Genomic DNA, 23,628 nt, shown 5'->3' with positions numbered 1-23,628 from the left:
GAAATATATGCTTACCTGATAAATTTATTTATTTTACGATATGACGAGTCCACGGCCCACCCTGTTATTTTTCTAAAGACAGGTTTTTATTTTTGTTAAACTTCAGTCACCTCTGCTCCTAGGCTTTTCCTTTCTCCTCCTAACTTCGGTCGAATGACTGGAGTGGGAGGGAAGGGAGGAGCTATATATACAGCTCTGCTGTGGAGCTCTTTGCCTCCTCCTGCTGACCAGGAGGCGATATCCCATAAGTAAGGATGAAATCTGTGGACTCGTCATATCGTAAAAGAAATAAATTTATCAGGTAAGCATAAATTTCCTTTTTTTTCCAATGCTGGAAACACCATAAAGTAGTCATCTTCTTAGCTGAACCATATAAAGCTAGAAGGTAGTCTGTGGCTGGTGAAGATATCCTATATAGGGGGTTAGCTGCGTGCTATTCTTCCATCAGGATGAAGCCAGCGATCCTTAGTCTATTTACTAAATGCCTGAATCCACTGTAACATGACTGCCTCAAAGAATTGTGCGATCAGTTAAAGGACAGTAAGAATGTAACTTTTATGATTGTTAGATTTTTAAACAACGTTACAATTTACTTCGGTTATCAAATTAGCTTTTTTCTCTTTATATCCTTTGTTGAAGAGTAAATCTAGGTAGGCTCAGGAACAGCAATGCAGTACTGGTAGCATGCTGCTTGATTGGTGGCTGCACATATATGCCTCTTGTCATTGGCTCACCAATTTGCTCCTGAGCAGCTCTATTTGAATCATGAAAGTTTAAGGGGATATGAAACCAAAAAAATTTCTTTCATGATTTAGATAGAGCATGTCATTTTAGACATTGTATTTGTTCTCTTGGTATTTTTTGTTGAAAAGCAGCGATGTTTGCTTAGGAGCCGGCCCATTTCTGGAGCACTATATGGCAGCAGTTTTGAAAGAATGTTATCCATTTGCAAGCTCAATATATGGCAGCACTATTTACTGCCATGTAGTGCTCCAGATGCCTACCTAGGTATCTCTTTAACAAAGAATACCATAGGAACAAGGCAAATTTGATAATAGAAGTAAATTGGAAACTTTTTAAAATGGTATAATTTGTCTGAATCAGAAAAGAAAATTTGGGGTTTCATATCCTTTTAAAGGAACACTTTAGTCACAATCTTTTAAATCCACACTTTGAGGCACCAGAGCCTACTGAACATGTGCAAGATTCATAGAATATATGCATTTTGTGATTGGCTGATGGCTGTCACATGATGCAGAGGGAGAGAAAGTAGAACCAACTGTAAAATGTGTCAGTTTGAATTTCAAATGAGTAGTAGATTTATTTCTAGGTGCTTTTGCATGGTCACTATCACTTTGATGTGTTCTTTATTAGTGAAATGGATAATACATTAAATACATAAAATGGGAATCCTTTAAAACTTTATTACTGATTATTTAAAGGACCACTCAACGCTGTAGAATTACATAATTAACAAGTGCATAATAAAGACAATGCAATAACACTGTAAGAAAAAAAATCTACTCCTTATTTTAAATTCAATTTTTTTTCCTCCCATGTTCTGGCCCCCTGTGTCATGTGATAGACATCAGCCAATCACAGACACTGAATATGTAAACCTTGTAAACTTGTGCACATGCTCAGTAGGATCTTGTTCCCCAGAAAGTGTGTATATAACAAGATTGTGAAAAATTTGATAATGGAAGTAAATTGGAAAGTGTCATAAAACTGCTGCTCTGAGTCATACAAGTTTATTTTGACTTGTGTCCCTTTAACTTCTTCCATGGTATGCTTGTAGTTTGCACAGTAAATCAAACACCTTATTTGTTATGCTTTTAATTCTGTAGCCATGGTCTACAGTGATGAAAATCAAGTCTCACTTCCTATGCTTTCCTCTTTTCAGGTTTATTTACGATTGAAGGAACCTGTATTTCATCAGGTATGTTGCTGGCATGTTAATCTTGTGGGCAGACGTTTCCCTTCTTTCCATGCAGTAAAAATTAGGGATTGATCTGTCATTTTTGATGAGTTTTTTTTTTTTTTCTTCTTCTCTATTTTCAAGTAAAAAATACTATGTGTCTAAAGGGTTAACTGCATCAATATACTTCAATAGGATCTCGATTGACTTTAAAAAGTTTTGGTGGGGGAGTATCGGTAATCTAAGTGCCTGTAATTGTTGTAAAATGCGTAAGATTTAGATCAAATCAAAATATGATTTTCAATGGTTAATTTAGAATTTTGTAGTTTTAATCAAATCGTTTGATCGTAACTGCATTGGACTTGTATTAGACATTTTTATTTCACCTTTTTAAACTTTTGGTTGCCAAAAAGACCATTGCAATTGAGCTCTCCCTGGCAAACAATAGTTAAATTAAACATTTCCAAGTTGAAAAGTGCGTTTCTGCATGTGCATAAGTTACATATCTACCCTAGGCATGTGTATATGTGTAAAGTTATATATGTTCAGTATTTACAAGTCTGAGACAAGTCATCAAGCCATGTATTGATCCATACAAATTTAGTTTCTGGCTTTGTGCCCTTCATGGTCACCTTTTGTTAGTATTAGTCAAACCAACAGGGCCTTGTTTATGCACCAGGGATAATAACAAAACTGTAATCAATAAAAAGAGGTTCTAAGTCCAGAATCTAACCGTATTCTAGGCAGTAGGAGCTGCCATTTTCTGTTGTGTACAGAAGAGAAGCCCTAACAGCAAACATAGTACAACCTCATTTGTGATGATCGTATAATTAAGCGGTCAAGCAAAAAAGCAATATCTCAATTATTTAGTTTAGAGAAAATGTAATTAATACAGTGTTTAATGCACTCCAAAATCAACAAATTAGTTTTGCGGTTTAAAAAGAACCCCCATGTCTCTCCATTTTAAGCTATAGCAACTTTTTTTTTCTTTAGACAAATATTTAAACAGACCAAATTGAATAAAAATTATTTTTTGGGTATGCCGTTGTATTGCCAACAACCAAACATCAGAAGCCTTTAGAAACACTCAGTTTAAATCAGTCAAGAATATATATATATAATCTCAAGGCACACTGGAACATACAAAAGCCATGTTGTACTGACTTTTAAGATCAGGTGAAAGGTAAGATAAAAACATGAAACTTTGCTTTTATACCTCTTATTTTTTTTTGACACTCAAATGTTGACAATAAACATAACTGTAGAAAGACTAACATTGTTAGGTCACCCATTTGAATAAGTTCCTCATGCAGACCCCCTTACTCTCTTGGGATGTGATAGGATGACAGCCTTGCCACTATATAACCATGACAACAGTTGCTATTTTATTGGTGACATTTGGATTATGAATCCATCTATGGATACTGTCTTTATTTCTAAGTTTTAAAATGTCCTTTTAAGAATTGGTTTGGAACAGCTTATTGATAGTCAGTGCATAGTAGTTGGCAGGCACGCTTCATAGCTAAAGCATGGGTTTGGCAAGCAGCTATTATATTCATCCAGAGCAGCTGACAATAGGTTCTGTTCTACATTTTTACTTTGTGACCTTCACATTTACAGTGTGTGCAAACTGCTTGTTATGTGGCAGATTAGACATCAAGTTCTCAAAGCAACAGGAGACAATGAAAGGAAAAATTCTGGGAAACTACCCACGCTTACCTCATCATTCCAATGTCTACATCTGGTTCCCATCATGTGAATAAATGTCCCCTCGTACTTCTTGGAGCAGAACTTAATATGCAGCTTGTGAATGTTATTTGTTTCTATTCAAAGTCTGTTAAAATAGTTTTTATAGATGTTAGGGAAAGGCACAGTGAATAGCACAGCATCACTATTTTTCTTTCTCTAGAAAAAAAATCCTATTCTTTTCTCTCTATATTTTCAAGATGTCACTTTCCACCAATGAGGTGACCAGTAACCAATGTGACTTAATGACCCAGTACTATTACATTAGTTTCAAAATAAATGTGAAGGGATTCAACTTGAAAAATATTTTCTTTCTAATGACAAGGTGAGTCCACGGATCATCTTAATTACTGTTGGGAATATCACTCCTGACCAGCAGGAGGAGGCAAAGGTCCGGGGGAGCATTGTTGGCGGTACTTCGATTGAAGGGTGTTGCAGTGGCTCCTTATCTGGACGACATTCTAGTTCAGGCTACATCTTTTCAACTAGCAAACTCCCACACGGAGTTGTTGTTGTCTTTTCTGCGCTCCCACGTTTGGAAGGTGAATTTAGGAAAAAGTTCCTTAATACCGGCTACAAGAGTGGTATTTTTGGGGACCATTATAGATTCTCTAGAGATGAAAAATTTTCTGACAGAAGCAAGAAAGTCAAAGATTTTCAATACGTGTCTTGCTCTTCAGTCCCTTCATCAGCCGCCAATGGCTCAGTGCATGAAGGTTATTGGTCTGATGGTTTCAGTCATGGAAATCATTCTGTTTGCTCGGTTCCATCTCAGACCTCTGCAGTTATGTTTGTTCAGGCAGTGGAACGGGGATTATGCGGATCTATCTCCAAAGATTGTTCTAGATCAGATGTTCAGAGATTCTCTTCCTTAGTGGTTGTCTCAGGATCTTTTCTCTCAGGGAACTTGCTTTCACAGACCTGCCTGGGTGATTGTAACCACGGATGCCAGTTTGCTGGGCTGGGGTGCTGTCTGGAGTTTAAGGGCTCAGGGTCTATGGACACGGGAGTAGTCGGTTCTTCCAATAAATGTGTTGGAACAAATCTTCTAGCCTGGCCTCAGCTAGCTTCAATCCAGTTTATCATGTTTCAGTAGGACAACATAACGTCAGTGGCTTACATCAATCATCAGGGAGGAACTCGAAGTTCTTTGGCCATGACAGAGGTAGCCAAGATTATTCAGTGGGCAGAGATTCACAACTGTTGTTTGTCTGCTATCCATATTCCAGGGGTGGACAATTGGGAAGCGGATTTTCTGAGCAGACAGACTTTTTATCCGGGGGAGTGGGAACTTCATCCAGAGGTATTTTCCAGCTTGATTCTCAGTTGGGGGCAGCCGGAGTTGGATCTCATGGCATCTCGTCAGAATGCCAAGCTCCCAAGGTACGGGTTGAGGTCAAAGGATCCTCAGGCTTTTTTGATAGATGCTCTGGTAGTTCCTTGGGCTTTCAATTTCGCATATGTGTTCCCTCCGTTTGCTCTATTTCCTCGGGTCATTGCTCGGATCAAACAAGAGGGCATCTGTGATTCTCATTGCTCCGGCGTGGCTTTGCAGAATCTGGTTTGCAGATCTGGTGGAGATGTCTTCCCTTCCACCTTGGCGTCTTCCATTAAGGAAGGACCTGCTTCTGCAGGGTCCCTTCCTTCATCCAAATCTTGTTTCTCTGAAGCTCACTGCTTGGAGATTGAACGCTTGATTCTTTCTAAGCGTGGTTTTTCTGAGTCAGTCATTGAGACTATGATTCAGGCTCTTAAGCCTGTGACTAGGAAGATTTATTATAAGATTTGGTGTAAATATTTGTATTGGTATGAATCCAAAGGCTACTCGTGGAGTAGAGTTAGGATTCCTAGGCTTTTGTCTTTTCTCCAGGAGGGTTTGGAGAACGGTTTATATGCTAGTACCCTAAAGGGTTACATTTCTGCTTTATCTATTTTATTGCACAAGTGCCTGGCGGATGTACCAGATGTTCATTCTTTTTGTCAGGCCTTGGTTAGAATTCGGCCTGTGTTCAGGTCTACTACTCCACCTTGAAGTCTTAATTTGGTTCTTAGAGTCCTTCAATAGGCTCTGTTTGAACCTATACATTCTTTGGATATTAAGATGTTATCTTGGAAGGTTTTGTTTCTGGTGGCTATTTCTTCGGAGCTTTCAGCCTTACAGTATGAATCTCCTTTTCTTTTTTTTCACTCTGATAAGGTAGTTCTGCGTACTGCCTTGGGTTTTCTTCCCAAGGTTTTTTCTGATAAGAATATTAATCAGGAGATTGTTGTTTCTTCTTTGTGTCCTAATCCTTCTTCTCATAAGGAGCGTTTGTTGTACAACCTGGATGTGGTTTGTGCATTGAAATATTATTTGCAGGCGACTAAGGATTTTCGCCAGTCTTCTTCTTTATTTGTTGTCTTTTCTGGGAAGCATAAGGGTAAGAAAGCCAACGGCTACTACACTTGTTGGTTGAGGAGAGTTATTTGCTTGGCATATGAGACTGCTGGTCAGCAGCTTCCTGAGAGAATCACGGGTCATTCCACAAGGGCTGTTTCATCTTATTGGGCTTCCAAAAATGGAGCTTCTGTAGATCAGCTTTGCAAGGCTGCTATTTGTTCATCTTTGCATACTTTTTATAAATTGACTAAATTTGATACTTTTTCTTCAGCAGAGGCTTCTTTTGGGAGAAGGGTTCTTCAAGCAGTGGTGCCTTCTGTTTAGGTTAACTGTCTTGTCCCTCCCTTATCATCCGTGTCCTCTAACTTGGATATTGGTTCCCAACAGTAGTTAAGATGATCCATGTACTCACTGTCATTTAGAAAGAAAACATAATTTATTCTTACCTGATAAATTTATTTATTTCTTGACACTGTGAGTCCACAGCCCGCCCTGTTTTTCAGACAGTTTGCTTTTCTATAAACTTCAGGCACCTCTGCACCTTAGATTACTTCCTTTCTCCTTTCCCTTTGATCGAATTACTGGGGATTGTGGGTAGGGGGAGTGGTTTTAACAGCTTTTGCTGTGGTGCTCTTTGCCTCCTCCTGCTGGTCAGGAGTGATATTCCCAACAGTAATAAAGATGATCCGGGGACTCACCGTGTCAAGAAATAAATAAATTTATCAGGTAAGAACAAATTATGTTTTTCCTGCATGAACAGGAATAACCCTTTTATATATGCCCTTATATATGCGATATGTATATTTTTAGTTTTCTGTCTTCACATCTTCAAAACATAGGAAGCCAAATAATGTTATAATCACAAATTTTTACAATAATATATCAAACCTTGTTATGCATCAAAATTATTGTGGTGTTCTAAGCTACCAAGCAGCTAATCAAGATCTATTGATAAATATGTTAAAGGAGACCAAAAACACCCACCCAGCTAGAAAACATATTGGAAGGGACAGATGGGACGCTACACTACGGCAAAAGGGGAACCCTAACTAATGATACCTGGGAGGGGGGAGGTAGGATGCACCACTACACTACAGGAAAAATATAAACGATATAAATGAATAAATAAAAAATAATAATAAAAAAAAAAAAAAAACATTTAAACTGGCTACTGGCAGACAGCTGCAGTACCTAATATGGCCGCCCTGTTGGGAGGGTTGAGGGGGGATCACTACACTCTGAGGGGGAAAAAACAAACCCTAAACTGCATACAAGAAGCGGACCATCTGCCAGTACCCAAGATTTTGGAAACCAGTGGTGGGTAAGGGAAGCTGTTTGGGAGGGATCAGGTGTCACGTAAGAGGGTAATCTGTACTCTGCATAAAAAATTTACCTTACAAGCTAACTGATTAACCCCTTCACTGCCAGGGATTTTAGGTTAGGTGCACTATCCATGGTGCTGAACCAAAAATTGGCCAGCTCGTAAGCTTACATTCCTGCCTTTTCAAATAAAGATAGCAAAATAACAAAGAAAAATTGCTAAAAGTAATAAATTAGAAATTTGCTTAAAATTGCACTCTATCTTAATCATGAAAGAAAAACATTTAGTTCAGTATCCCTTTAATGATGATTTTTTTTATATGATCGTATCTGTTGGCCAAATAGTGGTATCAAATATATCAAAATGGGCCTAGAACAATTCCTTGGGTTGTCCACTTTTAAAAAATATATAGGTAGATCCAAAAGCCAAAGGCTCTTTCTGTTTAAACAGAGGGATAGCAAAAATGCTAAAAATTCTCTGCTACTTTGGGCAAATGTTTTTCTGAAATTTTCGGTAGTGAAGGGGTTAATCAACTTTCTAATTCACTTCTATGATCACATTTTCTTTGTTCTATTGGTATCTTTTAATGGCTAGCAGGGGACGTAAGCTCAAGAGCATGCTCTGATCTGGAGCACTATATAGCAGCAGTTCTGCAAGAATGTTATCCATTTGCAAGAGCACTAGATGGCAGCACTATTTCCTGCCATGTCATGCTTTAAACGCCTACTTAGGTATCTCTTCAACAAGGAATATCATGAGAACAAAGCAAATTTGATAGAAGTAAATTGGAAACTTTTTTGAAAAAAATGTATGCGCTGTCTGACTCGCAAAAGAACATTTTGTATTTACTGTCCCTTTAACTCTTCATACCATGATTATCCTGCTATAACAATTTTTGACCACTATGGGTGGACTGTGTAGCACTGACACTTGAAAGTATAACTGGGCAGAACATATTTATGTAACAGTGTTTCCCTCAGTCATTGTTTGCACAGTTGGTTTATGGCTTGTTTTACATTTCCCTAATTTTCTTTAGCAAATAAGATCAGATAAGGGAAGACCTAGGTTTCAATACAGCAGCGCCCTTTATTTTATAGAAGTAACATTAAAAAGCCCATACTTTTTAAAGTTAAAATACAGGAAATGTGACAAAATAATAAATGTACACTGCAAAATTGTTAACTACATATAATTAAATATTAAATTAAACTTTCTCCTACTGTTTAATGTCCCATTTAAAATTGCCAGGAAATGCACGTTTTGCTGTAACTGATATTCTAGAACCAATTGCTCATGGTCTGCAAGGCAACGCTCATGTAACCATATTTAATAAATAATCTATTCACATTGTAACACTATTCACCTTATTGTCTTGTAGATTATGTATGGAATATTGGTGTCCTTCCTAGTACTACGGTCAGTTTATATTGTGACATGGTAAGTAAACCAAAAAAAGAAAGCTTAAAAAAATGTTAGGTGTGCAAAATGTTGGTAATCGTTTTCCGCTGCTAAAGTTGTCATTTTTTCCTTAATTACAACCGACGAATCAAATGCAACATTTAATTACCAAAATGCTGGTCATCTGTTACATTTTAATTAAAACTAATACAGCAGTATATGTTATGCACTTCTCTAATGCTTATTAAGGTTTATTGTCTGCTAGCGACTATGGGGTCGATTTATCAAGCTACGGCGGGTAGGGGCAGACACATGCACCCATGTCCACCGCAGCTCGCCTCTGGCGGGCTGAATTCTGCTGCTGGAGTTCAGCATTGAACGCAATTTTACGCTCTTTATGTAGTCACCCCTTGTCCGCACAGAAGCCAATCACTCGCGGGCAGGAGCTGTCAGATTCTCCAACTAAGAGGTGGCGAAGAGGTTAGGGAAGATGACAGCTGCTTCATAAATATGGACTGCAGGTTCTCACAAGAGAGGGGGGTGCGAAGGCTGGTGAAGCCTTTGCAAAATCAACCCCTATATACTAATGCTCATTTGCTGCTAGTGACTATATACTAATGGTCATTGTCTAATAGGTATTTCCTACTAAAGCTTATGCTTAAAAGCTGCTCTTTCATATTAATGACCTACCATTGTTAAGTCCAAAAGACACATTGTAGTTTAAAAGTAAAATTATTCCATTCAGAACACTCCAGATAAGAATGTGGCCAGTGACCTGGAGCATACGCATGTATTTCTGCTTTCTTTTGGAAAATAAGAGACTATTGGAGTTCCATAACATGTGAGATATACTTCCCACCACTAGGTGGAGGCAGAGTCCACACAAGCATTTATCCCTTCCCAACTTCCTCAGTTTGTTCTCGGCCTCCCAGGAGATAAGGCTGAAAATTGAGGTGCTCCAGCTATTTGCTTTAAAAAACTGATTTTCTGGGAGCTCAAACCAATGTGAGACCCTTAACCCCTGATGCAGATTCATTCAGTAAGAAGAGATAAACATAAAAGATGATTTCAGCACATAGAATGAAACAGGGACATAGGAATACCTTGTTGTGTGCACAACATCTTACTATAGGGTTTCAGCCATAACTGTACCAATAAATATTCTGGAACCTCGAGCGATATTCAGTGCTCTGAGGGCTTGGCCCCACCTGAGGTTGTACCGATTCATCAGATTCCAGTCGGACAACATTATCTCAGTGGCTTACATAAACCATCAGGGGTAACGAGAAACTCCCTAGCCTTGAGGGAAGTATCTCGTATTCTGGAATGGGCAGAGACTCACTATTGTTCGCTTTCTGGGTGTGGACAACTGGGAAGCGGACTTTTTTTTCGGAGATTTGCACCAGATGGGGGACGCCGGAGATAGACCTCATAACGTCCGAACTCAACTTCAAGCTACCGAGATATGGGTCGCGGTCCAGGGACCCACAGGCAGAGCTGATAGATGCCTTAGCGGTGCCTTGGGAGATCAACCTAATTTACATTTTTCCACCGTTGTCACTTTTTCTTTGAGTGGTGGCCCGCATCAAACAGGAGCAAGCTTCGGCCATTCTGATTGCTCCATTGTGGAGGACGTTGTTTGCGGATCTGGTGGGGATGTTATCGTCTCTTCCATGGAGGTTGCCCTGTTGCAGAGATCTGCTGGTTCAGGGTCCCTTTCTCCACCAAAATCTCGATTCTCTGAGGCTGACTGCGTGGAGATTGAACGCTTAGTCTTGGCCAAGAGTTTTTTTTCTGAGAGAGTAATTGATACTCTCATCCAGGCCAGGAAGCCGGTCACCCGTCACATCTATTATAAGGTGTGGATGACCTACTTATCTTGGTGTGAGGAACATGGATATCCCTGGCACAATGTTAGGGTATTTAGGATTCTGGCCTTGGATAAGGGTCTGGATAAGGGTCTTGCCACCAGTTCCTTAAAGGGACAGATTTTTGCGTTATCTGTGCTGTTACACGAGAAGCTAGGGGAGCTTCCTGATATTCAGTCCTTTGTTCAGGCTCTGTCTAGGATCAGACCTGTCTTTAGAAATTCTGCTCCTCTGTGGAGCTTAAATTTGGTTCTTAAGGTGTTGCAGAGGGCCCCGTTTGAGCCTATGCATGCGCTTGACATTAAGATTCTTTCCTGGAAGGTTCTATTTCTTCTGGCTATATTGCATTGGCTCACAGAGTCTCTGAGTTGGCGGCCTTGCAATCTGAGCCCCCTCACCTGTTTTTTTTATGCTAATAAAGCTGTGCTTCGAACTGGGTTGGGATTTCTTCCCAAGGTGGTGTCAGATTGTGACATCAATCAGGAGATAGTAGTTCCTCCTTTGTGTCCTAACCCTTCTTCGTCTAAGGAAAGGTTACTGCATAACTTGGATGTGGTTCGAGCCTTGATGTTTTATCTTTAGGCCACAAAAGATTTCAGCCAGGCTTTGTCTTTATTTGTGGTGTATTCAGGAAGCGTAGGGGGGAGAGCCTCTTCCACTTCTCTGTCCTTTCTTCTACAAGATACGACGAGTCCACGGATTTCATCCTTACTTGTGGGATATTATCCTCCTGCTAACAGGAAGTGGCAAAGAGCACCACAGCAGAGCTGTATATATAGCTCCTCCCTTCCCATCCACCCCCAGTCATTCTCTTTGCCTGTATTATACTAGGAAGACATGGTAAAGTGAGGTGTTAGTTTTAGTTTCTTCAATCATGAAGTTTTTTATTTTAAATGGTACCGGTGAGTACTATTTTCCTCAGGGGGATATGAAAGAAGATTTCTGCCCTGAGGTTGATGATCTTAGCAGTTGTAACTAAGATCCATGCTGGTTCCCACAAGACTTCTGAAGGTAACCATGAGACATCTTCAGGGTGGAGACCGGTTTCATGCTACAAGCAGCATTAAGGTATGTGCAGCCTTTTTATTCTAAGGAGACTTGGTATATCAGAACTGGCTGGCAGTTATTTCCCTGTATGGGAATGGGGTAAGCAGTAATCCTAATTTACAAGATGGGTATTACTGGAGTCCCTAGATTTTATTTATAATGGTTGACTTTATATGGGCATTATGTGACATGGGAGAGACAAAGAAAACTGATGTATTACGTTTTTATTTTTTGGCATTAACATCCATTTGTTTGATGGTGTATTTGAGGGGTTATATTGTGTTGCTTCACTTAGGTGTAAAACCGCTTTCCCATGCGGTTGTGTTTGGGCCTACTCCAGCATTGACCTTAAGGGGCGGGGCTTACTTTTGCACGCTCAGATGCGCACTTCCTTCCGGCTAAGCAGCAGCAAGCAGTAACTCCGGTGGCTCCTGGATGTGCAAGCTGTTCTGTAGTGTTGGAAAGTTGTTTCGAAGTAGCCTGGGGGCAGGTAGGCGCCAAAGAAGAGCTGTGGTGAGGTGCAGAGGGTATTTTTGACTGTAAATGACAAATTGTTGTTTTAAAGTACTTTAAGAGCCTTATTTCTGCCCTTTGGAGTTAATTTAACGTTATTTAAGCATTTTGGAAAGATTGTTCACTTTTTCTTTTCTTAAAGGCGCAGTACACGTTTTTTCAAAAGTTTTGTTTTAAGCAATAAATAAGTGTTTAAACGACTTTTGTGGTTATTATTAGTCTGTTCAACATGTCTGACATTGAGGAATCTGAATCTCATTGTTCTATGTGTTTAGAAGCTATTGTGCAACCCCCTCTAACATTGTGTAACTCTTGTACTGAAAGAGCCTTACATTGTAAAGACCATATATTAGGTCAAGAAAGTGTGCCTAAAGATGATTCTCAGTCTGAAGAGAATCAGAATATGCCATCCAATTCTCCCCAAGTGTCACAACCTTTAACGCCCACACAAGCGACGCCTAGTACTTCTAGTGCGTCTAATTCCTTTACTCTGCAGGAGATGGCTGCAGTTATGTCAACTACCCTTACAGAGGTATTGTCTAAATTACCAGTGTTGCAGGGTAAACGCAGTAGGTCAAGTATTAATGTAAATACTGAATCCTCTGATGCTTTATTAGCTATTTCCGATGTACCCTCACAGTGTTCTTTGTTGGGGGTCAGGGAATTACTGTCTGAGGGGGAAATTTCAGATTCAGGGAATGTTTTACCTCAGACAGATTCGGACGCTATGTCCTTTAAATTTAAGCTTGAACACCTCCGCCTGCTGCTTAGGGAGGTTTTAGCGACTCTGGATGATTGTGACCCTATTGTAATTCCACCAGAGAAATTGTGTAAAATGGATAAATATCTAGAAGTACCTACTTACACTGATGTTTTTCCGGTTACTAAGAGAATTTCGGAAATTATAAGTAAGGAATGGGATAGACCAGGTATACCGTTTTCTCCCCCTCCTAATTTTAAGAAAATGTTTCCCATATCAGACACCATTCGGGACTCGTGGCAAACGTTCCCTAAGGTAGAGGGAGCTATATCTACTCTAGCTAAGCGTACAACTATACCCATTGAGGACAGTTGTGCTTTCAAAGACCCTATGGATAAAAAATTAGAGGGTCTACTAAAGAAATTATTTGTTAATCAGGGGTTTATTTTACAACCTACGGCTTGCATTGTTCCAGTAACAACTGCTGCAGCTTTATGGTTTGAGGCTCTAGAGGAGTCTCTTAAGGTTGAGGCTCCATTAGATGACATCTTAGATAGAATTAAGGCTCTCAAGCTAGCTAATTCTTTTATTACTGATGCCGCTTTTCAAAATGCTAAATTAGCGGCAAAGAATGCAGGTTTTGCTATCCTAGCACGTAGAGCATTGTGGCTCAAATCTTGGTCTGCTGATGTCTCATCAAAAACTAAACTTTTAGCTATTCCTATTAAAGGTAAGACCCTTTTTGGGCCTGAATTGAAGGAAATCATTTCTGACATTACAGGAGGTAAAGGCCATGCCCTACCTCAGGATAAGTCTGTTAAGATGAGGGGTAAACAAAATAATTTTCGTTCCTTTCGGAACTTTAATGGAGGACCCCCCGCTTCCTCTTCTTCCACAAAGCAGGAAGGGATTTTTACCAAATCTAAGTCAGTCTGGAGACCCAACCAGAACTGGAATAAGGGTAAACAATCCAAGAAGCCCGCTGCTGCTCCTAAGACAGCATGAAGGGGGGGCTCCCGATCCGGGATCGGATCTAGTAGGGGGCAGACTCTTTCTTTGCTCAGGCTTGGGCAAGAGACGTTCAGGACCCCTGGGCACTAGAAATAGTGACCCACGGTTATCAATTGGAATTCAAGGACTTTCTCCCAAGAGGGAGATTTCATCTTTCAAAATTATCTGCAAACCAGATAAAGAGAGGCGTTCTTACGCTGTGTAAAAGACCTTTTTACCATGGGGGTAATTTGTCCAGTTCCAAAATTGGGACAGGGGTTTTACTCAAACCTATTTGTGGTTCCCAAAAAAGAGGGAACATTCAGACCCATCTTAGACCTCAAGTGTCTAAACAAATTTCTAAGAGTTCCATCATTCAAGATGGAGACAATACGAACAATTTTACCAATGATCCAGGAGGGTCAATATATGACTACCGTGGACTTGAAGGATGCTTACCTTCATATTCCTATCCACAAGGATCATCATCAGTTTCTAAGGTTTGCCTTCTTGGACAAACATTATCAGTTTGTGGCTCTTCCCTTCGGGTTGGCCACAGCACCCAGAATCTTCACAAAGGTTCTAGGGTCTCTTTTGGCGGTTCTCAGACCGCGAGGCATAGCGGTGGTGCCTTATCTGGATGATATTCTGATCCAGGCGTCAACATATTATCTGAATAAATCTCACACAGACACAGTGCTGTCTTTTCTGAGAACTCACGGCTGGAAGGTGAACATAGAGAAAAGTTCACTTGTCCCACAGACAAGGGTTCCTTTCTTGGGAACTCTGATAGACTCGGTAGCCATGAAAATATTTCTGACAGAGGTCAGAAAATCAAAGATTCTAAATACTTGCCGAGCACTCTAGTCCATTCCTTGGCCATCAGTGGCTCAGTGTATGGAGGTAATCGGATTAATGGTAGCGGCAATGGACATCGTTCTGTTTCTTCGCTTTCATCTCAGACGGCTGCAGCTTTGCATGCTCAGACAGTGGAATGGGGATTATGCGGATTTATCTCCTCAGATAAATCTAGATCAATCAACCAGAGAGACTCTTTGGTGGTTGTCGCTGGATCATCTGTCCCAGGGGACTTGCTTCCGCAAACCCTCGTGGGTGATAGTGACAACGGACGCCACCCTTCTGGGATGGGGTGCAGTCTGGAATTCCCTGAAGGCTCAGGGTGTTTGGACTCAGATGGAGTCTCTACTTCCAATCAATATTCTGGAACTGAGAGCAATATTCAATGCGCTTCAGGCATGGCCTCAGTTGGCTTCGGCCAAATTCATCAGATTCCAGTCGGACAACATCACGACTGTGGCCTATATCAATCATCAGGGGGGAACAAGGAGCTCCTTAGCGATGAGAGAGGTATCCAAGATAATCCGTTGGGCGGAGGCCCACTCTTGTCATCTGTCAGCAATCCACATCCCAGGAGTAGAGAACTGGGAAGCGGATTTTCTAAGCAGACAGACTTTTCATCCGGGGGAGTGGGAACTCCATCGAAGGTATTTGCGTCATTGATTCTCCGATGGGGCAAACTGGAATTGGATCTGATGGCATCTCGACAGAATGCCAAGCTTCCAAGATACGGATCCAGGTTGAGGGATCCCCAGGCCGAACTGATAGATGCCTTGGCAGTGCCTTGGTCGTTCAGCCTAGCTTATGTGTTTCCACCGTTTCCTCTCCTTCCACACTTGATTGCTCGAATCAAACAGGAGAGAGCTTCGGTGATCCTGATAGCGCCTGCGTGGCCACACAGGACTTGGTATGCGGATCTAGTGGACATGTCTTCACTACTGCCGTGGAAACTTCCTTTGAGACAAGATCTTCTCATTCAAGGTCCTTTCCAACATCCAAATCTAACTTCTCTGCAGCTGACTGCGTGGAGATTGAACACTTGATTTTATCAAAGCGAGGATTTTCTGATTCTGTTATCCGTACTTTGATACAGGCTAGAAAGCCTGTCACTAGAAAAATCTATCATACGATATGGCGTAAATATCTTTATTGGTGTGAATCCAAGGGCTACTCATGGAGTAAAGTTTAGGATTCTGTCTTTTCTCCAAGAAGGATTGGAGAAAGGCTTATCAGCAAGTTCCTTAAAGGGACAAATTTCGGCGTTGTCAATTTTATTTCACAAACGTTTGGCAGATGTGCCAGATGTTCAGTCTTTTTGTCAGGCTTTAACCAGAATTAAGCCTGTATTTAGACCAATTACTCCTCATGGAGTTTGAATTTAGTTCTTTGTGTTCTTCAAGGAGTTCCGTTTGAACCTTTACATTCCATAGATATAAAATTATTATCTTGGAAAGTTCTGTTTTTGGTTGCTATTTCTTCTGCTCGACGAGTTTCTGAGCTTTCAGCGTTACAGTGTGATTCGCCTTATCTCATATTTCATTCTGATAAGGTGGTTTTACGTACCAAACATGGGTTTCTTCCTAAGGTTGTTTCGAATAAGAATATTAATCAGGAAATTATTGTTCCTTCATTGTGTCCTAATCCTTCTTCCAAGAAGGAGCGTCTGTTACATAACTTGGACGTGGTCCGTGCCTTAAAGTTTTACTTTCAGGCAACTAAGGATTTCTGTCAATCATCTTCATTGTTCATTGTTTATTCTGGAAAGCGTAGGGGTCAGAAAGCTACGGCTACCTCTTTCTTTTTGGCTGAGAAGTATCATTCGCCTGGCATATGAGACTGCTGGACAGCAGCCTCCTGAAAGAATTACGGCTCATTCTACTAGGGCTGTGGCTTCCTCATGGGCTTTTAAAAACGATGCATCTGTTGAACAGATTTGTAAGGCTGCGACTTGGTCGGTTCTTCATACTTTTTCCAAATTTTCCAAATTTGATACTTTTGCTTCTTCTGAGGCTGTTTTTGGTTGAAACGTTCTTCAAGCAGTGGTGCCTTCCGTTTAGGTCTCTGTCTTGTCCCTCCCTTTCATCCGTGTCCTGTTGCTTTGGTATTGTATCCCACAAGTAAGGATGAAATCCGTGGACTCGTCGTATCTTTTAGAAGAAAAGGAAATTTATGCTTACCTGATAAATTGATTTCTTCTACGATACGACAAGTCCACGGCCCTCCCTGTCAATTTTAGACAGATTGTTTTTTATTATTTATAAACTTCAGTCACCTCTGCACCTTTTAGCTTTTCCTTTCTCTTCCTATAACCTTTGGTCGAATGACTGGGGGTGGAGGGGAAGGGAGGAGCTATATATACAGCTCTGCTGTGGTGCTCTTTGCCACTTCCTGTTAGCAGGAGGATAATATCCCACAAGTAAGGATGAAATCCGTGGACTCGTCATATCGTAGAAGAAATCAATTTATCAGGTAAGCATAAATTTCCTTTTTGTTTGAGCATTATCCGTTTGGCCTATGAGACAGCGGGACATAAGCCTCCTCAGAGGATTACGGCTCACTCAACTAGAGCTGTGTCCTCTTCTTCGACCTTTAAGAAAGAGGCCTCTGTATAGCAGATTTGTAAGGCGGCTACTTGGTGCTCCTTACATACTTTTACAAAGTTTTACAAATTTGATGTTTATGCTTCGGCGAAAGCTGTTTTTGTGTGAGAGGTTCTGCAGGCTGTGGTGCTCTCAGTATAGGGTCTGCCTCTTTTTACCCATTTTTCATTCAGTGTCCTCTAGAGCTTGGGTATTTGTTCCCACAAGTAATGAATGAAGCAGTGGACTCTCCTCCCAATAAGATGGAAAACATAAATTATGCTTACCTGTTTTCATTTCCATCTGTGGGAGGACAGTCCACTGCTTCTGCCCGTTTCTTCGGGGGCGGAGCTAAATTTTAATATTATTTTTCTGGCACCATTTAACCCTTGATATTTCTCCTACTGTTCCTTGTTCCCTTGGCAGAATGACTGGGGGATGAGGGGAGTGGGGGAGGTATTTATTCCTTTGGCTGGGGTGTCTTTGCCTCCTCCTAAAAGTAGCCACCAAAAAGCAAGCACTATCCAGGGTTCTGAACCAAAAATGGGTCGGCTCCTAAGCTTTACATTCCTGCTTTTTAAATAAAGATAGCAAGAGAACGAAGAAAAATATGATAATGTGAGTAAATTCAAAAGTTGCGTAAAATTGCATGCTGTATCTAAATCATGAAAGAAGAAATGTGGTTTTAGCATCCCTTTAATGATGTGGAGATCGCCTAATTATGAGGCATGGAGTTTTCTCAGATTGGGTCATGTCTCTCTCTGGCTCCTAGAAAATCTGTTTTTCCAAAGATTTTCCACACGTTTTGGAAGTTGTTTTTTTTCTTTCAGTTGTGTTCCTCTGATGTTTTTTCTTGACGTTTCTTTAGGATCTGTTGTATTCTTCAGATTTTGCTAGGTGGTCTTGTCAAGGGATAATCAGTTCCTTGAAGGGTTAAATGTATGGCTTTTTTCTCCAGTTCTTTTGCATAATTATTAAGACAATCTTTCTATTATTTTTATCTCAGCTTTAAGAATTTTCATTACTCTGCTTTCCTGTGAATCTCCCTTTTTTTCTGGGTTTTCATGAGCATAAGACTTTTTTTTTTTTCTTCTTTCCTAGTATGATTTTGTCTAAAATTGTTTCTGCAAGAAATTTTTAATCAATAAATTATTATACCTTCCTTGAATCCTCTAGAGCGTTGAATATATTTCTTTAAGCTTCTAAGGATTGCAAACAGTTATTTTTGTTTGCTCACTGTTCTGGTCTACATACAGGCAAGAAGACTACTGGTTCAATCAAGTGATTTTCATGAACTTTCTTGGTGACAGGGAAGTCTCCTCCTAGGCATATCTCAGCTCAATCTGTCAGTTAAGTTGATAAGTCTGTCATAAATTATGCATCCATTGGAACGGATGTGTAAATGTGCATACGTCTTAAAAGATTTTCTGTTTTGATGTTTTTGCTTTTGGGAAATGTTTTTTGTCAGGTAACTCCTACAGGCCGCAGATCCGGCAAATAGGAACTGCCTTACTCTGTCCCTCCCTTTCCTTTACATGGACTCTCAGCTTTATTATTGAATCCCACATGGTATGGAGTTCCTATGGACTCTTATCTTACAAAAGAAAACATCATTTATGCTTACCTGATACATTTATTTTCTTTCGGGACGATGAGTCCATAGGTGCCACCTGTTTCATTTCGCGAAACCTCTGTAGTTACTGCTTTTGTCTTTCCTCCATATCCATTTCCTTTTCTCTGCTCGACAACACGTTAAACTGAGGGGAGGTGGGAAGGGATTAAAGCTCTTCTGTGGACTCTGCCTCCTCCTAGAGGCGGGAAGTATATCCCACATGTTATGGAATTCCTATAGACCAGTGATGGCGAACCATGACAGTCCAGATGTTTCAGAACTACATTTCCCATGATGCTTTACTGGACTTCAAAGTGCCTAGGCATCATGGGAAATGTAGTTCTGAAACATCTGGAGTGCCAAAGTTCGCCATCCCTGCTATAGACTCTTATCATCCCGAGCGAAAATAATTTATCCGGTAAGCAAACATTTTATTAGTGGAACAAGAGTACAACTTTGACTATGTATTTAACTCTCTTGCAGGATATAACACTAAAATGTTTGTTTGTTTTGACTATTGATGCTACCACCCTAAAAAGTAAGATTCCTAGAAAAGGGGTTTATAGAAGACGTATTTGCTCATGTCTAATTCAGCTGCTTTAGATGTCTCATTGGACATATGGAAATTTCATGCATTTTTAGACCAAGCATTACATTTGAATGAAAAACGCTGTTTTCTGTACCACAGGGTGTATCCATGGCTGAGAGGACTGGCTTACACATCTTTAGGTGTGTTTTTAATGGGGTTTGTGCTTTGGAATGTAGACAACATTTTCTGCGATACATGGAGGTAAGTGTTCACCACTGCTATTTTCTATTTCATAACAACTTAGAGCAACAGTAAACACCTTGAGATTTTTTTATATAAGATGTTTAGTTACTTGTAATAAAACAACTTTGTAATATATGTTTACTATTTGTTTTGCCCCCTTCTCATGTAATTTAGCTCTGAAAATTGTAGGTTTGCTAGTTCTCAAAACTTGAAATGCACCTGTTGACTTATCAAGGCTAACACTTCTACTATCTGTCCCTAATTGGCTTTAACTGATAATACAGGTAAAAATCCCCAAATCCGTAATTCCAAAATCCAAACTTATTCTGAAATTCAAACTTTTTAATTCATTTTATTTAAAAAATAAAATGATCAAAAAAATACTTTTTCCTGTAAGTCACAATCTTCTCTGCCTGTTCCTTTGGTTTGTTTTTTGTGTTTTAAATAATTATAGACAATTGGTTGCATTTTAGAACAAAATATAAAGAAAATAATTAAACTGTGCCGTTCATTTAACAAATTTAAGCAAGTCAGGAGGTTTGCTTTTCCCAGAAAACCTCTGGATACACTGTTTCCAATGCAGCAAAGGATTCTGGGTAAGATATGCAAATGAGGTTTACTTTCTCACTTTTTTACTTCAGTCTGCTTTTACGCAGACTCCTTTTACACCATAGCATTGCTGTATACACAGCATTTAAGCTTAGCTACGGTTAGTACAGTGATTCAGACCATTCCAGGACAGCGGTTTCATGGTTTTTGCCACTCATCAGCTGGGAGTAGGTGAATCACTGCTGGGCGAAATACAACAACTTTTTATAAATAATTTAAAAAGTTGTTTGACTTTAAAGCAACAAATATTATTTCTTTATATAATTATAAAACTAAATTTAGGTTACTTCTATGAGCTGTATTATGACGTACATATTGCCTAAATAGCATAAGATATTGTTGTTTACACTTGGTTCCATCCCCTCTACAAACTGTCCCATTTATTTAAAGACATTTATTTAAAGATGCAAATATTCTAAAATCCAAACCATTCTGAAATCCAAACCTTTTCTAGTCCCAAGCAGTTTAGATAAAGGATTTTCTACCTGTAACTGCAAAACAATGCACTTAACACTATAGACTGTAGCTAGCCTTGTTGTCTGCAAACTCAAGCCTGGATTAGCTTCTCCAAAGAAGGCAAATGATGGGTGGAGTTTGGCTGTTGAAAAACAATTGCAGCAAACAAGATGTTTGTTTTAGAAATATTTAGCCTTGGCTTATATGTTGTTTGATAGAAACACAACAAAAGTGTTTTGTAATTACAAAGTTTTAACTGTCCCTTTTATGTATTTAATCCCAAAGTGGGGGGTTGTACATAAAGGTACTGAAATGTTAATTTGCCATTGTTATCTCTAAGTATTTGTGTAATTGTATATAGAGAGACAAGATAAAGATGATTTTGTGTAAATATAGACAGATAAACTAGTAAGATCTGCTCTCCCTGCAAACTCAGCCAATTCTAATTAGCAGAGACAGCTATTTCCTATTCAAAAATATAGCTAAAGGAGCAATTCCCCATACATTTTAAACTATGTTGCTGGTAAACATGTTAAGGTGAAACCATTTTTAAAATGCACTGCCCCCCCCGGGGGCGGAGCCAGCTACCAAAGGAGTCAGACGTGCATGTCAAGAGTTCCTTGCTCTAATATGCTATAAATGGTGTTTATTTGTATTTAAAACAGCTATTTTTATACTCCTGGGGGTCCCTTCTCTACCTAGCATTACCAGGGATGATAGAGATTCCCGGACAGTCTTTTCTAACTTTGTGACGAGATCAGAAGATTTGTTATGTCGGAGGCCCAGGATGAATGAAGGTTAGTTGTGACGTCAGAGGCCCAGGATGAATGGAGGTTAGTTGTGATGTCGGAGGCCCAGGATGAATGGAGGTTAGATGTGACGCAGCTCCTGCATAACCACTTTGCCAGTTTAGCACTATTATTGAATGAATGCTGCTCGGGAGTAGTGGCAACGGATGTCAAACATACACGACCAGCTGATCAACCTGTCGCTCATGGTGGGCACCTCACTGTTGTACCCATTCACCAGGGTAACTATACTGATGCCCCAGCTCCTGGATCTGCATACTACCATTCTAACCCCATGCGGCAGGGAGATGCTTATACCTACCGGGTTAGTGGATTGCCAAGTCGTACTGCCGGAATCGGGAGTTGTACTGATGCGGTTCCTGGTGTGGGGCCGTATGCGAGGTCGATGTGTCACGCAGGTGATCAGATCCTGTCGCAGGCACTTTCTTTGAGCACTGGGCATGCAGCCTCTGTTGGTGTCCGCAGGGTTATGACCGTTCTCCCTTTGCTGTGTGATATCTGTGCTGGGCTGGATGTGACAAAGGCACAATTATCAGCTGATGTCTTGCTGTTGTGTGGATGCGGCGTCATTTATCCTTGCTGGGGGATTCTAATTCAGGCTCCCGGCCCTCTGTGCAGCGCAATCTTGTTGCTTTTTACTTGGGACCCAGGAGGTGCACTTTTATTAGTAGACTTCTTGATAAAAGCGGTATTGGATTGAAGATTGGATCATTAATAACCCTTCTCACAGTAACAATCTGCACAGGTACGGTAGATTATACTGAACGAATGTCTGTTACAAACAGCCGAAAATTGTTTCAGTCTGGCTATCTCAACATGAAGATCTACGGATCTGAGACTCTCCTGAACAGTTATACCACAATTTAATTGTGGTCTCGAGCGGAACAGTTATTATATATTTGTTTTCACTACTACTTACACTTATACTGTTGGACATTTTCCCTGTTTTCAGTAGCTGATCAATGGAAAGATATTTTTTATGGTTAAACATTGGGTTATTGTTTTTCTATCTGGTGGGAATGTATATACTTGTTGTTTATTGCATTTCTGTGTTAGGTGTTTTTAAACTACATTGTTATCCGAGACACTTATATACACATAGTTAATAATGGGACAAGGATTCAAAATAAAATTCCATGATGGTAGGTGCTATAACCATTTGTCACCACTGGAGGGGAGTCAAAGCTTAGCCTAGGATTTAAGCAGAGGTTTTATGGGATCTTTTTTAATGTGGCACAGGCATATTATATTTGAGATACTTCACAGCTAAGTTAGGTATGCACTATACAATGAAGCTTTTCCTATTGACACAGAATCCTCCTGTATATTTGCAGTTGGATCCTGGTTATAGTATAATTTGTTTACCTGTATCATTGTATTCTTGTGGGTAGTGTGCTGTCTGCGGCCGAGACAGCATGATGTGTCTGTATCAGTATACATGCATAAAGCTTTATTGTTGAGAGCCCACTGTTATACATAAAGGAGATAATTGATTAAATATGCCTTTACACCTGGAAATGATAGAATATTTGCGTAAGGATATTAGTTATTTCCTGATGTTTACTGTTAGCTATTACCCCTCAGCTTACACTCTGTATTGCTGATTATACGCACCTGCTTACGTGGAAATGGCAACCTTTATGTGTAAGGATCTTAGGCCCATGCTATTTGAAAAAACAGGAGAGTTAGGGCCCTGCTGATAGGTTTGTTTGAACACCTCAACTGCTATTAGCTTTCCTTTAAAAGCTGTTTCTTATAGTAGGGCCAATTGTCTCCTCACTTGATAACCCTCTCATATGTCCAGCTGTATTGTAGTTTGCATCTTTAATGAACCTTATGTTTTTAGCATCCATAAGAGAGCCATTGTTCTGCTGATAGGTTGGTCTCCCCCCCCCCCCCATGTTATTAAAAGGATAGTCTAGTCAAAATTAAAATGTCATGATTCAGATAGAGAATGCAATTTTAAGCAACTTAGTAATTTACTCCTATTATTATTTTTTCTTTGTTCTCCTGGTATCTTTATTTGAAAAATCAAGAATGTAAACTTAGCAG

The 23,628-nt window shown here is 40.0% G+C and overlaps 1 protein-coding gene across 1 annotated transcript in view; it reads left to right on the top strand.

The window, feature by feature from the left end:
• The window catches only part of ACER3 (alkaline ceramidase 3), a 166,541-nt gene that overhangs the window by 138,777 nt on the left and 4,136 nt on the right, over positions 1–23,628 (top strand). Inside the window, exons 6-8 of the mRNA XM_053708691.1 lie at positions 1,904–1,939; positions 8,744–8,802; positions 19,619–19,720. Coding sequence (XP_053564666.1) covers positions 1,904–1,939; positions 8,744–8,802; positions 19,619–19,720 — 197 coding nt within the window. The remainder of the gene's footprint in view (positions 1–1,903; positions 1,940–8,743; positions 8,803–19,618; positions 19,721–23,628) is intronic.

Source organism: Bombina bombina, chromosome 3 (genome assembly GCF_027579735.1).
Source record: "Bombina bombina isolate aBomBom1 chromosome 3, aBomBom1.pri, whole genome shotgun sequence".
Classification (NCBI taxonomy): Eukaryota; Metazoa; Chordata; class Amphibia; order Anura; family Bombinatoridae; genus Bombina; species Bombina bombina.
This window is presented reverse-complemented; position numbering and strand designations above follow the sequence as displayed.